Consider the following 22,249-nt stretch of genomic DNA (forward strand, 5'->3'; position numbering starts at 1 on the left):
ACAGGAGCAGGGCATTCAAAAAGTTTTGTAAAAACGTTTACAAAACGTTTACAAAAATGTTAAAAAGTTTTGTAAAAACGTTTTGAATGCCTCTCGTAATATAAAAATTTTTAGAGAATTTTATATTTGGCTGACATTTAGTTTTACTAGCTTTGACTCAAATTTTTGAATCCTTCGAATGTGCTAATTTTGGAGTAGTAGAGATAGTTTCATTAGAAGGAGATAATAATAAAAAAAAAAGAGAGAGAGAGAGAAAGTAACATATATAAATCAGTAATAAAAGACAAATGGCACTTGGGTATTTCAGTGAAAAAGCATTAAAAGACAAACAGTGAAACTTGGGTATTGCCTTCAACCAAATCTATGCTAGTGGCAAATGGGATGTATTTAAGGGTTTATTCCAGAGCTTGATTTCTTTAGCTGTTCTGTTCTTAACTTTTCTTTGCAATTGAGGTTGCCTTAACATACAACCACACCCTCATAACCCAAAAAATATGGCAGAGTTTAAGAGTTACTGGAATGTTGTCCATAGTTTCTTTGATTTGTCGAGGCCTCCTTGTTGTTCCTGATGAGATGAGGTGAGGTTGTGCCAGATAACATTCTTTTCTTGTTTATAATTTTATAATGAAGAAAATATTTTATCCCAGTAAACAAACAGTTCAATAATTGAATTAATCACTTTTAAACCATAAGAAATTAATAATGCTGAAACTACAGCATTTTACGCATTTAGGTAACAATTGCTGTTACCAAATTAGCAAAAAAAAAAAAGTAAAAGTAATTAAAAACTGAACTGAAAAAAATTTTGTTTATTGGGTTAAATATACCATTTAAGTTCTCCTTTTCTTTTTTTATTTGAAGGAAAATATTTTATATGAGGGGCATTCAAACAGCTTTGTCAAACACATAACTCTGTTCAAAATTTCAGCCATATAACTTATTCTGTTTCTTTTGGCAAGTGTGATTCTGAAATTTACTGACAATCAAGCTAAAAAATGGAAAAATTTGAGCAGCGAGTGGTTATAAAATTCCTAACAAAAGAAAACATTGAATGACCTTTAATTGTTCAATGTTTGAACAATGTATGTAGTGAATCTACTTCATCAGAGTATACAATCCAGAGGTGGTTTATTGAATTTAAACATGGCCAAGAGAGCATCAAAGATGACCCAAGGACTGGGGATTACCAACAGCCCAAAATGAGGAAATTGCCAACAAGGTGCATAAATTAGTTATGGAAGACTGTAAAATAAACATTGAACAGATAGCCAATAAAGTAAAGTTTAGCCCTGGATCAGTACATGCCATCCTACATGAGCAGTTATGCATGACAAAAGTGTCTTGCTGGTGGGTTCCAAGAATGCTGAGTGACAATCACAAAGAGGCGAGTAAACGGCACCAGGTTTCTTATGGAGTGTGCCACTCCGAATGAAGAAGTTTTTTTTCCCAAATTGTTACTGCTAACGATTGAGTTCACTACTCTGATCCAGAATCTAAATTTGCCACCATGCAGAGGAAACACTGGGTCACCCACTCCAAAAAAGTTCAAAGCCTCAGCTGGGAAGATTTGTTGAGTCTTCTGGGATTGTTCAGGAGTACTGCTCATTGATATCCTGGAAAAGAGTAAAACTGTGATGGAGAGGTACTATGTGGGCTCTTTAACCAAAGAGAGGTACTTAGCTCTTTAACCAAATTATGAAATTATGAGAAAACATTAAGTGGCAGCAATAAGGAATGCTGTCTCAAGGAGTGCTATTGCTGGATGACAACTCCTCACCTCAGAAATGTGAACTGACAGGAGCAACAGTGGCCAAACTGGGGTTCACGTCTTTGCCGCATCCACCTTATTCACCTGATATGGCTCCATCTGACTTTTACTTGTTTGGAAAATTGAAACAGCATCTTCATGGAACACATTTTGTTGGTGATGAACATCTAAAATAAACAGTGATTGAGTGGTTTGACAAGCAAAATAGAGTTTTCTACAAGGAGGGGATTTTCAAGTTGAAATACAGATGACAAAAAATACATAACTGTGGGTAATGAATACATAGAGAAGTCTTAATGTGCCATCGAATTTCATGAGTCTGAGATTACAGGAGCAGGGCATTCAAAAAGTTTTATAAAAACATTTTGAATGCCTCTCATAATATAAAAATTTTTAGAGGATTTATATTTGGCTGACATGTAGTTCTGCTAGCTTTGACTCAAATTTTTGAATCCTTCAAATGTGCTAATTTTAGAGTAGTACAGATAGTTTCAGCAAGTGTGTGTTTCCTTTTTCAGAGATTTACAAAATGTTCTTTCAAAATCAGTACAGCATATGAAAAATATGTACATTTGTAATTTGTTTACATCGCCATATTTTATATAGAACATAATGTTAATAAATTACAAATAATGCTTCCTCTGAACTGCATGATTATTTTTCCTCTGCCTACAGTCACTACTTTTGCTGTGCAGAAGTTACACATTATCATAATAAAGTCTTTTTGTATTGTCTTGTCAATTTAAAGTATTTTTATATTAGCATTTATTGTGTTAAGTATACTTAAATTTCTCATATTTTAGTGAAATGTATGATTTCCATAGAATTGAGAGTATTTAACAAATTATAGTTTACTGATTTTCACATAATAACTAAATCACATTTGTTAAAAACTGTTTTTAAATATAAAAGAAAATTGACACAATTTGTAAAGCTGAGGTTGGTTCAGTTCCTTGATGAACATTCAATTCTTCGATAACAATGGCTATCGATGTTACTGAATATTATTGATGATACTTGGAAAGATGTTAGTGAAGTATTTGCTTTGTAAGTAGTTGTCGACTACTGCTTCATTTGTGAGTTGTAAAGAAAACACCAGATTTCATCCATAGTATGTAAACAGTGAGATTGTCATCAGCTGCTGCTACAATGAAGTCTCCTGAAATTACCTTGCAGTCAGCTTTCTGCGGTAAAAATTTCCAGTACCTTGTGTTGCATCAACAGATCATCATATAAGATGTTGTGACAGATTCTATGTGAAACATTTAAGGCCTCAGCAACTTCATTTGGCTGTTTGACACTAATTTCCACAAATAAGATATCCAGCTTCTGATGTCACCTTTTGCCATCTAGGCTCTGAAAGAGCCTGTCAGATAAGGTAGTATGCTTGTACCACCTCATATTCAGGGGTTTTTTTAATGAAAATCACAAACACAAAAGGTTTGTTGTTGTTTGTTATTTGGTTTTTAGCAGCATTAGCAACTAAGGCCATATTGCTCCAGGAATATGTGGTGGTCATTCCCTGACCTTTCCACATCCTCCGTATTTGGTGGTGACGGGCTCGAACCTTGGTCTAATCAAGAATCGTGTGCTACACACTGCTGCTCCTTCCCACCTGGCTACAGAGGCGCCAACGCAAAAGGTAATAGAACCCATATTACTTAATACCATGTAGGTTGAAGGCTGAGAAGATACTTGTTGCCATTAGACTTGAATTTTTGTAGATTGTAGTTTTGCAGTAAATATGTGGAATGGAAGGCTGTTCCAGAACACAGAAGCAGAAGGATTAAGTGAGGAAAATTGTCATGTGAGTTTGGAGTTGGACAGCGAATAGTTTCTGACTGGTTGCAACATGTATTTGGGTGTTTGGAGAGTGGAGGAATTGTAGATACCATTTCAGAAGAACAGTATCCATAGAAGTATCTACAGCAAAGGCATGAAGCAGAGACTATGAGAACTGAGAACTGTGAGACTGAGACTGGAGGAGAGTGGGCCAGTAAATCAGAGAGTCTTATAATGGGGGATTTTAATTTCCCAGATATTGACTGGAATTTGTGGGTTGGTCACTCACACATTAGCAAGGCTTTTGTGGATTTATTGTGTGATTGTTTTCTACATCAGCATGTTCGGGAGGCAACTAGAGGGAGTAATACTCTTGATTTGATTATCAGTAGTGATTCTTCATGCATTAAGAACCTACAGATAAAGGAACCACTAGGTGGCAGTGATCATAGTGTGCTGAAGTGGGATTTACTCAAAGAGGTAACTACCATCAGGAGTAAAGGGAAGGGTTTTTGCTTTCGTAAAGGCGACTACGGAGGTCTGAGACAGTATTTAAATTCTATACAGTGGGACCAACTGATGATGTTACCAACAGAAAATTCAAAATGGGAAGCATTCAAAGAAATAATCTTGGAAGCTACTGGGCTTTACATACTAACTAAGAAATATTGTTCATGGTTTAGGCCTAAATGGATGTCAGATGAACTAATGAGACATGTGGCAGAGAAGAAAAATGCATGGGATACATATAAATTAATGGGTGACATGGAAGCCTATGATAGATATAAGCTGGTCTGTAACCAAGTCACAAAGGAGATTAGGCAGGCAAAGGCAGATTATGAGAAATCTTTGGCAAAGAAAAACAGAAAAGAGTTCTACCTATTTAAACTCTAGAAGGAAAGGGATGAATCAGATTGGTCCACTGGATATTAATGGTTCAACTGTTGATGATCCTGCTGAGGTGGCTAACAAACTAAATGAATATTTTGCATCTACGTTCACTCACGAGGAGTTATTCAGGGAGGGTATACCAGAGGTGAGTTAAACTCTGGCAGTGAGCTGGATGATTTTGTAATAACTGAGTGGAAAGTGGAGGAGAAATTGTTGAAGATAAACATAAAAAAGCACCCGGGGTGGATGGGATCTATCCAGTTATATTAAAGGAGGCAGCAAATGAAGTAAGCAAGCCCTTAGCCATAATTATGAGAGCTTCTTTGGACTCAGAAGAGGTACACATGGACTGAAGATGTGCAAATGTGACCCCAATTCACAAAGGAGGATCAAAGGCTGACACAAGTAATTATAGACCTGTTAGTTTAACTTCTGTTCCAGGAAAATTAATGGAGGCACTGGTTAAAGAAGCACTGCAGGATCATCTAGACAAGAATTCAGTTATAGCTCAGACAGCATGGTTTTGTTAAGGGCAAGTCTTGCCTGACCAATTTGATTGGATACTATGATGTGGTCGCAAAGGAACTGGATGCAGGGAATAACTTTGATATCATATATTTGGATCTTATAAATGCTTTTGATACTGTTACACATGGAAGACTGCTGAACAAATTGGAGCAGTGTGGCATTGGAGGCAAATTGCTGCTATGGATAAAGGGATGGTTGAGTGGGAGAAGACAGAGTAGTAATCAGTGGACACTGCTCATCATGGACTAATGTTATTAGTGGAGTCCCTCAGGATTCAGTGTTGGGTCCATTGTTGTTTTCTGTATTTATAAATGATATTGATGATGGTATATCAAGCTTAGTGTCCAAGTTTTCAGACGATATGAGTTTGGCAGGTTTGTTAAGGACACTAATGACAGTACGCTGCTGCAACAGGATCTAGAAAAGTTGAGCAGATGTGCTGAGAGATGGCAAATGAAGTTTAACATTGAAAAATGTTAAACTTGAAGCAGTAACCCCAGAGTGACGTATCAACTCTGTGGTACTACACTGAAAGTGGTAGAGAACAAAAAGGACCTGAGGGTATAAGGCAGTGGTCAGGCTACACCTTGAATACTGTATACAGGTCTGGAGGCCTTGTTTTAAGAAGGATGTAGAGCTGTTGAAACGAGTACAGAGAAGGGCAACAAGATTAGTGAATGGAACAAAGGGTTGCTCTTACGAAGAAAGGCTTAAATTTTGCAAATTACAGTGTCTGGAGACTAGGCACATGCAAGGTGATCTGATTGAGATGTATAAAGCCTTGAATGGTTTGAGCATGCGCAGTGCTGATGGGATTCTTCCTCTTGCTCAGAATAATCACCTGAGAGGGCATAAATTCAAATTGAGGAAAGACAGATGTGTGGAAGTTTGGTTTTAGCCAGTGGGTGGTTGGTTGGTTGGTGGAACAGACTTCCAACCTTTGTTGTGGAAGTTGATAGTCTAAATAAATTTAAGGCTCAGCTGGACAGGTATTTGGAACGAACGGAGAGGTGAAATGGGAGTGTTTTTTTTTTTTTTTTTTTTTCTGTTGCTACATAAGCTTGCTTTTTTGCATCGTATGCCTTTACTAATGCTATTACTTTGCAAAAGATGGGACATTAAATTAAACTGATTGCCATCTCTTGAATAGAGTCTAGCAGCTTAAGAGAGGATTTGGAAGTACCATCCCTGATGTGGGAACAGTATTCCACAGTATGGCAAATTTGAGATTTGTATCAGGTGAATAGTTGTTTGGAATAAACCAGAGAGCAAAAAAAGGAAACCCACTTTTTTTTATGAAGAGGAAGCAATATTTGTGATGTGCTTATGATCAGTTAGATTAGCAGTAATCCATATATGAAATATGTGATCTTGTCTAGAAATCTGTTGATAATGAGAATTGGAGCAGTAAACTTTTCTACTGACCAGGCTAGCCAGGTGGGTAAAGTGTCTGCCAAAGGTCTCAGGCTTGGATCAGAGTAGAATAAAAAAAAAGCAGTAAACATTTTACAAGAATTAAGATATGGCTGTTAGAAGGGTTGAAGCTCAGTTTCCTTTGCTCCATTGGAGATCAGGTATTTCCAATGGGAGAGAAGACTTAAATTGTCCACCACCAATTACTAAAAAAATTAGAATGCTGATTGCCCATTACCTGGAGATCAGTATTTAATAAATTGGTGGTGGATATTTGAAAAATTTTTGAAGCTGTTTGTGCTGAAATATGGTGGAATGTAGTTTGCTGACATCAGCAGAACTATGGATAGGATTTCTAGTCAGTGGAAAGTAGTAGTAGTAGTAGAGGCATAAAATGTAAGAAAGCAAACTTATGTAGCATCAGCCAAAAAAAAAAAAATTCATACATCCATTCCCTCTAAAAGTTTGTCCAGTTCCTCCTTGAATTTATTTAAGCTACCAACTTCCACAACGGCAGATGGAAGTTTGTGTTAGCAATCAACTGCCTGATGGCTAAAGGAAAATTTCCACACATCTATTCTACAACTGTCTTTTCTCAATTTGAATTTATGCTCCCTCAAGTTTGTAATCTGAGCAAGAGGTGCCACTCCAGGTGCCTTTCTTACGTTGTTTAATTTCAACAATTTCTCCTCCCCTTCGCTCTCAGTTATTACAAAATCATTAAGCTCCCTGTTAGAGTTTAATAAGCTTCTGGCCTCCACTTCCTTACAGAATTCCTCATGCGTGAATGTAGATGAAAATACTCATTCAGTTTGTCAGCTATCTGAACAGGATCATCAACAGTCGAACCATCAATATCAAGTGAACCAACCTGATTCATCCCCTTCCTTCTAGAGTTTATATAAGTAAAGAAGTGCTTGCTGTTTTTCTTAGCATTAACATACAAGAGGAAAAGAATGGGGGAAAGAACTTGAATCTTGGGGAACACTAGCATAAGTGGGGAAATTAGAAGACAGCTGTCTATCATCATGCAGAGTGAGTGGTCAGAGAGCACTGGATATGCAATCACAAAAGCATTAGCAGCAATCCATAAGATGGGAGCTTGTTTGTTCACTGACAGAATTCATACTGGCAATGATCAGATGGAATGTTTCGAAGTAGCTTAAGAATTCGGTGGTAATGTATTTCTTCATTACAGGCACTCCTCAACTTACATAATTAATCAGTTTTTTTCATGTATGTAATTCTGTTTTGTACGCAAGTCCAACTTTGGTCTTGTAGATACAAAATATATGTACAGTACAATGCACTGAGATTATAACCACAACAACTGAGATTATAACCAAAACTTCATCATGTACAGGATTTTGCGATTTGTAACCAAGTTGAATGAGGCTGAAAAAAACCTACAATGAATAATAATGTAGAGCACAATATTTATTCAAAACTAATTTAATCTAAATACGATATGTAATTTCATTTAATCTACAATTAAATCACTTTGCGATGGACTCTCCAAATAAAATACCATTCGCTATATGTTATGTAGTAAGCACCGGTCTTTGTGATCACTTTTGTGAACTGAATTTTAATTGTATTAAACGTAGATTCTAATAAGCAAAAATAGGAGAAATATTATCCACAGGCCTACAAAAGTAAAGATATAGAGCACAAATTTACACTTTACTTCCTCCAATTAACAAAATTAAATGATGCAATAAAATTGGAAGAATATTTCCCACAGGTTAGCAGAATAAAAATAAATTTTTGCTTACGTACATAGCTTAATTAATAGTGTAAATAATTGATATTTCTGTTCACTGACATTTTTTTTTGTCATAAAATTTAAAACAGTAAGCAAATAAACAATCAATAACAAATTACACACAAATTGCAACTAACGCGATATGTGCAAGTGAGATATGGAGTAACAACTTTGCAAAGCACAAAAAAGGAATGAAGAGAAGATTCTGAAAATTTATTTATGTTTTTTTATATGATTGAATATTTCAGTGAAGGGGAAGCACATTTCACCATAATAACGTAAAAAAAAATAAGTGTGGAATTCCAGCTATCGGTATCATCGCAAATGCAATAAGATCGAGTTTACTACCCGTTCACAATTACATTGCATTAACAGAAAAGCTCAATAAACCGGAAACTGCTAATTGTTTTTATTGTTTTATGGTAGTGACCTCCAGAAATCTGCTTTAGAAAAATATCACAAAGGCATTCAAAATTGATTCTTATAACCAAACATAGCAACAGTTTTGTGCTTTGTATGTATCTGCAAGTTGTACATAAGTAGAGGTGTGCCTGTACTTTGTAAAGAGTAAAATGCAGTGTTTCAATAATTGGATAGGAGGAATTTGTCACTTTTGTTAGGAACTGGCCAAATATGAGAAACTTTCAAAGCAGAAGGAAAAACACTATGGAATAAGAAAGTAAGAAGGCACAGAAGAAGAACACAGGTTTTGCGAACAAGTGAAAATGTGTCATTAGGACCTAGAGCTTTCTTGGCATCAAATTGTTCAGAATATTTCTAATATCCCTCTGTTGGAAGATGATGGAAGGCTCCTGCCATACCAAGAGTGTATTGGGTATGGTAGGAAGTAATTTACCAAGATCATTGATACAAGAGTTAGAAGAAAAGTACAATCTAGTAGGTCACCTTTATCTTTAGCTGAGATTGCGATAGAACCATCAGGTTCTAACAGAAGTGTGAGAGTTTAGATCGACAAGAGACCAGAATGCTCAAACTGCCAATCAATTCAATAAGAAGCAAGTTTTCTGCTTTTGGTCTGCTCAAAGTTGAGTTTGGGATGATTAATGACTGTTTTACAATTATTGTAGGCTTTAGCACAGGCAGAAAATGAAGCTAGAGATTTGGATACAAGTAAATTGCAATATGCCACAGCCTTAGTACTTTTATAACTGATCAAATTTTAGGATATAATGCATAGTAAATTAGGAGCAGCAGTGCGTAGCCACCCTTCTTGATTAGACCGGAGTTCGGGCCCGTAGCTACCAAATACGGAGGATGCGGAAAGGTCAGGGAATGACCACCACGTATCCCCGGAGCAATATGGTCTGTCTTAGTTGCTAATGCTCCTAAAAACCAAACAACAACAGCATAGTAAATTATTTCATCCCTACAAGAATAACTTCACTAACATTATCTGAGCAAACATGGGATCAGAAGATTTGAAATAGTAATGCAACCAAGCAGAAGAGGAATAAAAATCATGCAGATCATTCCATTTCACATTCTTGCAATACCAAACAACAGGATGCTAAGAATGGTCACAAGGGAGAAACTCCATTTTAGGAGAGACCATCACCAAGTTGCAATCTGAGGTATTAGAGGACCATTGTCATTGACTATGTAGTTTGAAGGGTTGTTGGTAAAGAAGAGTTCAAAAGATCAACTTTGTTGGTAAAGAAGAGTTCAACTTTAATTAAAAATTAATTAAGAATTTGTGAATTTTTGAGACCTTTAATAATAAAGTTAATTATGCATAAGGAAATTAATACATACATTGCACTTCTTCTGGACCATCCCCCAGAGCCGAGAAACAACCAGGAATCCATGCACACATTTTGAAGCTTTAAAGATGGGGTTCTGTCTCTTAACTTTTTGTTTTCTCAGGCCTGCTAAAGACAAGAAAAACATGCACTCTCTCTCTCTCTCTCTCTCTCTCTCTCTCTCTCTCTCTCTCTCTCTCTCTCTCTCTCTCTCTCTCTCTCTCTCTCCCAATGATTATGTTATTTACTTGCATGACGGGGGGGGGGAATATATATTTTTTGAATGTATGTAATTATTTTAAGTAGTCAAGAATCAGCCAAAAGTTGTCAAATGTAAAAAGGATTAGTCAGATTAATGACATCAATCCAGATTATTACCAACAAGGAAAGGCTGGCAGATCAAAGCAAAGTCTAAATATATTTGCCTAATTGGAATTTTTGTTATAATTTAAAATGATAACAGAACTGTATTATGTGCACATTCTTAGATAATATAGTTTCCTATAGATGGAAAATTGAAACTGGTATTACAATTTTATTAGCAGCCAAACATGAATATTAAATATACTTTACAGCAAACAAATGATTCTTTAAAGGATTGATGCATTCATAATTGCAAAGCTAAATACATACTCGCATTTTAAAGAAATGCCGGGTTTTTTTTGGAAGTGGAACCATGTTAGATGAAGCAAGCAAGCAAATTTAGTTGATTTAAGGATTGCTTGTCTGAGTTTAGAGGGAACTGCTAATTCAAGTTATTGTTATATGATTGCTTGTCAAAAAAAATAAAGTTACAGGGAAATATATATATGCTATTCAAATGAACTAGAGTTGCATTTAATTTCGATAATGGAGTACCAGCAAAATTTATTAAAGGTAACAGTGTGACAATTGGAAGGAAATTCAGAAAGCTAGAAGCTGATTACAGTGGTAAAGGAACCCAGGGTTAATTTAGAAATACTATGTTCAATAAAGGGATTGGCACAATTGTTTTTTTATTTTAATTGGGGACCATGACACTTTTAGCCTTAACTGAATTGATCAGACGAGGTTAACACTTTTGCTGCTAGCTTTTCTGATGACGGTTTGAACCAGAACCTTTTTTTTGGGCTTTCTTTTCACTATGACTGAATTAATCAGCCTCCAGTGAAGGTTGCTTGATAGAAATATCCAGCTTTTCTTATGTGAAATTGGAAGAAAAAGTTCTAAAGTAGGGTGGTTCCCCCTACAAGTGGATTAAAATCTGAAGCCACATATTTGCATTCAGAAATCAGTCAACATGTTAACAGGACAATAAAGATGGGGAAAAAAATGGCATGGAAGCTATAATAGCATTAACTGAATTGGAGGTCTTTGCACTAGCAACTCTGTAGCCACAACAGACACATGTATCTGTCCTTGAGGTTGTCACAGACATTCTCTCAGATATGACTTGCTACCTGGGAGTCTAAAACGCTGATGGAACTGATATTCGGCTGACACTCAAGTCAAGTGGACCCAATTTCGGCAACGTCTGGACGGTCTGTGACAGCCAAATCCTCTGCTTGCACCTTCACGATGGCGATACTGTTAGTAATCCTGGGTATAACCTCCATGCACAAGTACATGGTGGGTGACCACCCAGGTGTGAACCAACGTAAGCAGGGGTCGAGGTGTGGCGCCCACACCACATGTAGGAATGCCGCCCCTCTATGTACTAGGTGATAGATGACTCTCATCAACCGGCGCAATAATCCCACTTTGCTTATTGGAGGCTTGAAGTGGTGGAACCCATGTTTAGTATCTAGAGCGAAGTTCCGGTCAACCCTTCTCCATCTCTTCCATCATGCAGTATGATTGATGACTTTTGAGGCTATGATGAACATCGTGGTGAGATCCATTATTCCTTACATTTCGAGAGTACAGCTCTAAAACAGTGTTCGCAGGCTGACCGCTAGTTAGTACACCGGACCGAACCTATTGGAAACTCTATAGGAGGCTTCCGGATCAGCTAGTGTATAATCTTGCTACCTCTACTCTGCCAGATAGGGACTGGATGAAGTCCGAGTAGTGTGTATGCGGGGCGCATTGTCGAGGCCACGTTATGTCAAGTATCTGGGTATATTCTTACCACATGCATGCCATATCCAAAAATTTCATTACTTCATACATCATGTCCCACCCACTTTTTCTTACTATTGAATACACCATGAATTGTCAAAATAATAGAGCAAGCTTATCTACGAAAAGATCTAAACCTCCCAAGGACTTCCTAATTCATTTCACAAATATACGTGGTCTCAATTCTAATCTCAACGATGTCCATTTCCACTTGCAGTCTGCCAAACCCCACGTACTTTTTCTGACAGAATCTCAGTTATCGGTTGATTCAACTACTGCTCATCTCAGTTGCCCAAATTATTTGCTGTATGATTCCTTTCACCTCAACGGTGGTACTTGTGCATATGTCCGTTCTGATATTCCCTGTCAGAGACTTGGCAATTTGGAATCTACTCTCTTTGATCTTCTCTGGCTTAAAATCTCTCTACCTTATTGTGTCAAATTCGTCTGTTGTCTCTACTGTTCTCCCAACTCCACTAATCACTTGGAGCTCTTTGACTTACTCTCTTTGCAACTTTACTTTTTCCTGTCCCAGTTTCCTAACAGTGAGGTAATTTTCCTTGGTGATTTTAATGTTCACAACTCCAGCTGGCTTCCGTTTTCTAGTCACACCGCCCCAGCTGGTTGAGAAGCTGAGGCTTTTGCAATTACTCATGACCACAGATTGTTCATTTACCTACAAGAATACCGGACAATCCTAATCATACAGCCAACACACTTGATCTTTTTCTCACAAACAACCCTTCTAAGTACACGGTCGAAGTGAGAGGTTCTTTAGGCACTTCAGATCACAACTTGGTGATTGTCTCTTCTCCAATGGAGCCTTTATCTCATGGCTGTTCTCAACCTCTTGTTGTTTGGCATTACAAGAATGCAAAATAGGATGACTTCCAAGATTTCTTTTCTTCTTTTCCTTGGTCAGATTACTGTTTCAAAACTTCTGATGTCAGCGTTTGCTCAGATTGTGTCAGTGAAATTATTCTTGCAGGAATGGAATCCTTTATCCCACACTCCTTTTTTAAAATCTGTCCTTTATCTAAACCTTGGTTTTCCAATAAATGTGCTAAGGCTGTTCAAGAGAATAATGTTGCATATCGTAATTGGCTTGTTTCTAATTCTTCTGCTTCATTTTCTGCCTACACCAAAGCTCGCAACAATTGTAAAGCAGTTATTAATCGGTCCAAACTAGAGTTTGAACAGGCTAAGAGTAGAAAACTTGCTTCTTGCCCTAATGGTAGCCGAGAATTCTGGTCTCTTGTCAAAGCTATTGGCCGCAACCTTTGCCCATCTTTGCTCCCATCTCTGTCCAAACCATATGGTTCTGTTGTCACTTCAGCCAAGGATAAAGCTGACCTGCTAGCATCCCATTTTTCTTCCAACTCATGTATTAATGATCTTGATAAAACACCTCCCTCCATTCCCAACACGCTCCATTCAATGCCTCCTGTGGTCTTCCGTCAAAAGGATGCCAGAAGGATTTTGACAAATCTTGATGCTAAGAAAGCTCCAGGTCCTGATGGTATTTCTCCACTTGTTCTCAAAATCTGTGCTCCTGAACTTACTCCTATTCTTTGCTGCCTCTTTTCACTTTCTGATTCCAAAGGTGTTTTTCCTTCTACTTGGAAATTGGCTCATATCCAGCCAGTTCCTAAAAAGGGTGACAAATCCCTCCCATTGAATTATCGTCCCATTGCAATTACTTCTACTCTTTCTAAAATAATGGAGAAATCCATTAACCGCCAACTCTTAAACTACCTAGAAACCTTCCGTCTGATCAACGATCGCCAGTATGGATTCCGTCAGTGTCGATCCACTGGTGATATTCTGGCTTCTGTTACCCATTTATGGACTAATTCAATGGAAAGGTTCGGCGAAACACAAGTAGTTGCTCTTGATATCTCAAAGGCTATCGATCGTGTTTGGCATAAAGGTCTTCTAAACAAACTTTCATCTTATGGTTTTTTACCATCCTGTTTTTTGTAATTGGTTATCCAGTTTTCTCTCTGATCGCTCACTCTTGGCGCATTATAGCCTTAGTAGCTAATGCGCCAATAAAACCAAAACAAAACAAAAACAAAACTGATCGCTCACTGAGCGTGATGGTAGATGGCTCTCTGTCTTCTAACTTCTCCACTAATGCCAGTGTCTCGTAAGGTTCAGTTCTTTACCCCACTCTTTTCCTCTTGCATATTAATGACCTTCTTCCATTGACTGGAAATCCTATCCATAGTTTTGCCGATGATAGCACATTGCATTCCACTTTCCATTTTGAGAAACCTTGCCCTGCTCAATCAGCTTCAACTTCTCGAAAATCTGCTACCAATTCCTTAAATGCGGATCTTCAGGTAATTCTCCAGTGGGGCAAAGACAACTTAGTTGATTTCAATCCTTCTAAAACTCAGTGTTGTCTTATATCTCGCAAAAAGGATTCTTCTGCTCCTATGCTTATCTTTGGTGACACTCCGATTTCTAGGCAAAATGATATTGCTCTTTTGGGGATTACCCTGACTTCTAATCTCTCTTGGCACAAGCATATTACAAATACTGCTTCGTCTGCATCTAAAAAACTTGGTTTTCTCTTTTGCTATCGGCGTTACTTTTCATCTAAACAGCTGTTCACTCTGTACAAATTTCAAATCCACCCTACCATGGAATATTGTTCCCACATCTGGGGTAGTGCCCCCCAAAACCTCTCTCAAGCTTCTTGATTCCATTCAGAAGAGGGCAGTTAGGTTAATTAATGATTCATCTCTAACAGAGTCTCTCCACTCGCTGTCTCATAGACATACTGTTTCTGCTGCATGCCTCTTCTACAGATATTTCCATGGGCACTGTTCTTCTGAATTGGCTTCTATAATTCCTGCTCCCTCTTTCAAAACAGTTCGAACACGTGCAGCCAACATCCATTTACTATTCAACTTCAAACTCACAGAACCAACTTTTCATCTTCCTTGTTTATTCATTCAACTGCCATTTTCTGGAACAACCTTCCGTCGTACGTATTTCCTGAAAATTACAGTCTACAGAAGTTCAAGTCCAATATCAACAAATATCTTCTTTTGTCTTCTTAACCTCCAACCTAAGCATGGTACTAAGTACTATAGGTTCTAATACCTCTCGTGTTTGGGGTTTACATAAAAAAATAAAATAAAAATGTATCTCCATACAGGACACAGTAAAAACTTTGTACATATGGGAAACATCATTAGTTTGTCTGAAAGCCCTTCTTAGCATGAGTAGGCCTTTCAGGTGAATGTTACCTCCCATGCAACTTTATTATTTTTTATTCCTTCCTACCCCAATAAAACACTTCCCTGTGGTGTCCAGTTCACTGCATCATGTGCTGCAGGTGGATCATATGCAGCCATGTGATCATGTGCAGGTGGCCTTAAGTGTCAGTTTTGTTCATCCATTTATTTTCTTAAATTAAAAATGAAGATAAATAGAAAAACTTTAACTAAAAATTTTCTGAAGCTCTGATAGAGGTTAGTGTTTTCTCTCATATTCCAAGGTCTGTCTAGAAAATTCCTTAATTTGTTACAGACCATATTCCAAGAATATGGTCTGTACCAGATTAAGGAATTTTCCAAGACCATATTCCAGAATAAAGGAGTTCAACTGTAGTGGAAATTTGAGTAATCTAAATCAGCTGTTGTTTTGTTTGAACAGATACTTGATTTTTTTTCCAGACATCCATGTGAAATTTGTGGTAAATTTCTTACCACTCGTGGAAGATTGGAAAGTCATTACTTTCTCCATAGAGGTGAAAAGCCTTTCAAATGCACTCTCTGTGACAAAAGTTATTCTTCAAAGAACACTTTAGAGGCTCATGAGGTATGTACACATTATACTTGAGAAATGAACAGTAAAAAAAAAAAAAAAACATGCAGAATGGAATTTCAAGGATTATTAGGGCATTAAGGAAATGTTTTCCAACTGACATGAATATTATGTATTGTTTAACAAAAAATGAGATTGGTTTGTTATAGTTTAATAGAAATGTTTGATACAAATTTTATTAACAGCATAAGTCAGTGTTATGCAACCGTCGTTCAACTTTGGACCAGATGAAAATTTTAAATTACCACAGGCCATCCCTATTTATACACAATTATAGTTTAATTTGATTAACATTGGTATATCATTATAATTTACAGTAGAGCGTCAATATTCCAAACTAATTGGGACTGGGGGTGGTTCGGACTTCCGATTTGTTTGGATTTTCGAACTTATCAAAAATACTGTTCTGGAGACTAAAAAAAAAAGTTTAGTAAGTTTAGAAATAAAAACACTGGCTTTAAAATCTATGGGACTGGCTAATTTTTTTTAAAATCCAGTGCCTTTTTACAAAACATAGGTCCAGATATGGGTTCTCCTAAACTTTGTCTCTGTGTGAACTACAAATAATGGCATATTCGAGCTGTTTTCATAGTTTTTCTTTTTTTGCACCATCTGAATCAAGTTTTGATGCAAACATTTAAAATTTTTTCCTTGTTGTTTTTAATATCTGTTATGGTTGACTCTCCAACCTTGTAAAATTTTGCTAACGAAGACCTGCGTTCTCCCTTTGAAAGTCTGTTAAAAATCTCAATCTTTGATTCAGTTGTTAAAAATCTCAATCTTTGATTCAGTTGTTAAAAATTTCTGCTTCCTTTTAAAGGATGAAGGAAACTACAGTATGGTAAAATAAAACTCTGTTCAGAATCTTTTACTCCAATCTCACTTGCATGTATCATGTTAGTTGCAATTTCTGTGTGTCATGTTCTTTGTTATTGATTGATGCTTATCTTTTTTTACTGTTTTAGATTTTACAAATACCCCCTCCCCCAAAAAAAACCAGGGAAGAAATATCAGATTATAAAGTGTTGAATATGAATAACAGATTACAAAGTGTTATGTTTCATTAGTACTGTATGTATATTAATTAAGCTCTGTACGTAAGCGTAAATTTATTTTTATTTTGCTAACCTGCAGATAATATTCTTCCGATTTTCACATATCATTTAATTTTGTTAATTGGTAAGGAGAAAAAAGGTGTAAATTTGTACTTTATACGGTATCTTCATTTTTATAGCCTTTAGATAATATTCCTCAGATTTTCACTTATTAGAATTACTGTTTAATAGAATCAAAATTCAATTCACAAACGTGATCACAATAACTGGTGCTTACTATAATTATTTTAGTAACTATAAAATAAAATAAAATGGTGGCTCATTTGGATTATTGACGTTTGGATTTTCAACTATCTACCGCATGATTTATCTAACTCCTTTTAAAACGATTTTTTTAAATAACACAGTAATTTCTAAAACTGTTTATTAGGAATATTACAATTGGAACACATAGCACAAATGAAAAGAAATCATAACTTATAAAATTATTACATAATACAGTAAGACCCCCGTATCCGTGGGGGATACGTTCCAAGACCTACCGTGGATAGCTGAAACTGCAGATATAAGTGAACACCTGCTAACCCCTTTTATAAAGTGATTATCTTGTACATACATACATACATATGTATAATAAAATTTAATTGATAAATTAAACACACAGAAAGACATTATCAATATTAAATACGGTAATGATAAAGTACAGCAGACTCTCGATTTACCGGAACACTTCAAGACTCCAAATTAAAAGGAAAAAATCAACCAGAAATCATAAAATTCAAGTAATAACTAGAATAGGAATAAACAGATATTTTGCAAGTCATAAATAAGTGACAAGAACTGGCGTTATAGGTCGTCTTTGGGGGATTAGTGTACCTATTATCTTGCAACCCCCACTGTCTTCATGCCTACCGCTCAAAACAAAAAAAAAAAAAAAAGACCAAATATTTAGTTTGATTTAGGGTGTTGCGTCAATTGTTATGTTCCGTCACACCGCAAAAGGACATTTTGTATATTTATGTCAGGAATGTCGGAATTTTTTTTTTTTATATAGTAACTATTTTTTTTTTTGTTTAGAAATTGTGAAAATGTTGGGCAAACACAAGAATTGTGCTTTCAAGATTAAACAAAAACTTGAAATTATTCAAAAGTTTAAAAACGGTGCATCTGTTAAATCTCTAAAGAACCATTATAATGTTGGTGAACAAACCATACGCAACCTTGTAAAAAATAAAGGGAAGCTATTCGATTTAAAATCGACATCGTAAAAAATAAAAGGAAGCATTGTATTGAATACACGAGTAGTATGTGTTAAGTTTTTTCGTTTTTTTTTTCTGTGGTTAACTGTAGGTAACTGAATCAGCGGATACGGGGGCACAACTAATAGTAAAAATGAAAAAATAAAATGTCATATTAATGTGATTTTTACTTGGCAAGAATCAAATTTTTCATTGTTTAATGAAATGTTAAGTTATTATATTAAGAAAAAATATTAAGAAATAAGTTATATTTAGAAATCTTATTTTGGATGTTGAGGTCTGATGCCCTCAGTTTTTATTTTGATTTTGCATATTTCATTTTGGGAAAGAGCTGTAAACATTTATTGATATTCCTAATTAGGGACAGTTCAAAAATCGTTAATGGAGAACATTACATGGGAGGATATCTTTTGACTCTCAAATTCAGAGAAATGACACACCACACATCCTTCAGCCACTGTAGGAGTTGTGGGAGGTTAAAATTTTCTTCTAAAATAAAAAAATGCAGACTTGCACCCTTTTTTCTATCAAATCACTAAGAGTTTCCCATTCTTGAACTAAATATTTGACAATCTTGGGAAAGAGGTATAAAGGATTGAGATATGAATATCAAGAAAACAGTAATATGAGAATTCACTAGTGAATAATGTGTGTCATTGTTTGAGGAGAAGCATCTAACAATTTAGCAATATTTTTTAGCATTAGCATAGGCACATGATTCAAGAAAGCAAGCTTATACAGCATCAACCAAATAAAAAAAAAAAACTTTCCCACTTCACTAATCCATTCATTTTGATGCAAGTATTGTTCTTAATTTTTAAATTTTCACACATTTAGAAAAATTTGTGTTCTGGATGTGAGAGTTGTTGAAGTACATTATAAACTATACATTACATAATGTATAGTTAAATATAATTAGCATTAGCATTAGCATTAGTAGAGGCATATGATGCAAGAAAGCAAGCTTATTCAGCATCAGCCAAAAAAAAAAAAAAAAAAACCCTCTCCCATTTCACCCCTCCGTTCGTTCGAAATACCTGTCCAGTTGAGCTTTAAATTTGTTTAGGCTATCAACTTCAACAACAAGTGATGGAAGTCGGTTCCACCAACCAACCACCCGCTGGCCAAAGGCAAATTTCCGCACATCTATCCGACATCCGTCCTTCCTCAATTTGAATTTATGCCCTCTGAGGTGATTATTCTGAGAAAGATGAAGAATCCCATGGCATTGAGCATGCTCAAACCATTCAAAACCTTATACACCTCTATCAGATCACCTCGCCGGTGCCTAGTCTCCAGACTCTGTAATTTGCAAAACTTAAGCCTTTCTTCGTAAGAGCAACCCTTTGTTCCATTTACTAATCTTGTTGCCCTTCTCTGTACCCGTTCCAGCAGCTCTACATCCTTCTTGAAATGAGGCCTCCAGACCTGTATACAGTACTCAAGATGTGGCCTAACCATTGCCTTATACAAGGGAATGATCACCTCCTTATCCCTGCTAGAAAAATTCCTGTATATCATTGACAAGACACCATGAGCTACTCTTGCAGCTCGTCTGCACTGCTCAGAGAACTTCATATCTGCCTGCACAATTACCCCCAGGTCCTTTTCATTCTCCACCACTGTCAGTGTAGTACCGCAGAGTTGATACATTGCTCTGGGGTTACTGTTACCCATATGTAGTACTTTACATTTGTCAATGTTAAACTTCATTTGCCACCTCTCAGCCCATCTGTTCAACCTTTCCAGATCCTGTTGCAGCAGCATAGCGTCAGTAGTGTCCTTAACGACCCTGCCAACCTTTGTATCATCTGCAAACGTAGACATTAAACTTGATATCCCATCATCAATATCATTCATAAACACCGAAAACAACAATGGACCCAACACTGAACCTTGAGGAACTCCACTAATAACATTAGTCCACGTTGAGCAGTGTCCATTGATTACCACTCTCTGTCTTCTGCCACTCAACCATCCCCTTATCCATAGCAGCAATTTGCCTCCAATGCCACACTGCTCCAATTTGTGCAGCAGTCTTCCATGTGCAACAGTATCAAAAGCCTTTCTAAGATCCAAATATATAATATCAAAGTTATTCCCTGCATCCAGTTCTTTTGTGACTACATCATAGTATCCAATCAAATTGGTCAGGCAAGACCTGCCCTTAACAAAACCATGCTGCGTCTGAGCTATAACTGAATTCTTGTCTAGATGATCCTGCAGTGCTTCTTTAACCAGTGCCTCCATTAATTTACCTGGAACAGAAGTTAAACTAACAAGTCTATAATTACTTGTGTCAGCCTTTGATCCTCCTTTGTGAATTGGGGTTACATTTGCACATCTCCAGTCTATGGGTACCTCCCCTGAGTCCAAAGAAGCTCTCATAATTATGGCTAGGGGTTTGCATACTTCCTTTGCTGCCTCCTTTAATATAACTGGATAGATCCCATCCACCCCAGGTGCCTTTTTTATGTTTATCCTCAACAATCTCTCCTCCACTTTCCTCTCAGTTACTACAAAATCATCCAGCTCACTGCCAATGTTTACTTTACCTACATCATTCTCCTTCCTGAATAACTCCTCATGCGTGAATGTAGATGCAAAATACTCGTTTAGATTGTTAGCCACCTGAGCAGGATCCTCAACTGTTGAACCATCAATATCCAGTGGACCAATCTGATTCATCCCTTTCCTTCTTGAGTTCAAGTATGTAAAGAACTCCTTTCTGTTTTTCTTTGCATCCTTTGCCAAGGATTTTTCGTAGTCTGCCTTTGCCTGCCTAATCTCCTTTGTGACTTGGTTACAGACCAACTTATATCATATCTATCATAGGCTTCCATGTCACCCATTAATTTGTATGTATCCCATGCATTTTTCTTCTCTGCCACATGTCTCATTAGTCCATCTGACAACCATTTAGGCCTAAACCTTGAACAATATTTCTTAGTTGGTATGTAAAGCCTGGTAGCCACCAAGATTAGTTCCTTGAATGCTTCCCATTTTGAGTTTGCTGTTGGTAACATCATCAGTTGGTCCCACTGTATAGAATTTAAATACTGTCTCAGACCATCATAGTCGCCTTTACGAAAACAAAAACCCTTCCCTTTACCTCTGATGGTAGTTACCTCCTTGAGTAAATCCCACTTCAACACACTGTGATCACTGCCACCTAGTGGTTCATTTATCTGCAGGTTCTTAATGCATGAAGAATCACTACTGATAATCAGATCAAGAGTATTGCTCCCTCTTGTTGCCTCACGAACATGCTGATGTAGAAAACAATCATCCAATAAATCCACAAAAGCCTTGCTAGTGTGCGAGTGACCAACCCACAAATTCCAGTCAATATCTGGGAAATTAAAATCCCCCATTATAAGACTCTGATTTACTGGCCCACTCTATTTCCCTGTACAATATATTATTATACTCATCAGAGTCATTAGGCCTATAGCACACTCCTACTCTCAATTTTGATTTCCCTATGCTTATGTCACACCAAACTGACTCGACACTGCCCTGTCCATCGATGTCAACTGGCTTCACTTCCTTTGACTTTATGTGTTTCTTAATTAATATCATAACCCCTCCTCCCCTCCTGTCCTGTCTATCCTTTCTATATACATTGTATTCCCCAAATTCCAGTTCCGCATTACTTATATCTGTGTGACACCACGTCTCTGATATCCCAACAATATCTGCCTTTGATGTTTTGAGCAATACCTCAAATTCATCAAATTTATTTACCAAACTCCTAGCATTGGTGTACACGCAGGTATACATGCACCTGTTTCTATTCTTAGCTACCCTAACACAACCCATGTGTTTACTTGTAATGCAATGACTACCAGCAGTCTCTGAAATATCCTGCATCTTGTTTTTCAGACTTCTGCTCATTTGAATAGAAGCAGTGCAAGAATCACTTCCACCTCTGCCAGTGGCTACTGTTAATCTATTAGTCCTTGTATCCCCCCCAACTAGCAGTTTTCCGACCCACCTAACACTGCCTTGACAGCATCAGCAAAAATTCTTGCACCCTTTCTATTTAAGTGTATCCCATCCCTGTAGAAGCAATCTCTCCTGTTAAC

The 22,249-nt window shown here is 36.8% G+C and overlaps 1 protein-coding gene across 1 annotated transcript in view; it reads left to right on the forward strand.

The window, feature by feature from the left end:
* Positions 1 to 22,249, forward strand: part of LOC150090163 (uncharacterized) — a 66,517-nt gene that overhangs the window by 38,528 nt on the left and 5,740 nt on the right. The window contains exon 4 of the mRNA XM_090390182.1: positions 15,697 to 15,841. Coding sequence (XP_090246308.1) covers positions 15,697 to 15,841 — 145 coding nt within the window. The remainder of the gene's footprint in view (positions 1 to 15,696; positions 15,842 to 22,249) is intronic.

This window comes from Mastigoproctus giganteus, chromosome 2 (genome assembly GCF_048544385.1).
Source record: "Mastigoproctus giganteus isolate SK-2022 chromosome 2, ASM4854438v1, whole genome shotgun sequence".
Classification (NCBI taxonomy): Eukaryota; Metazoa; Arthropoda; class Arachnida; order Uropygi; family Thelyphonidae; genus Mastigoproctus; species Mastigoproctus giganteus.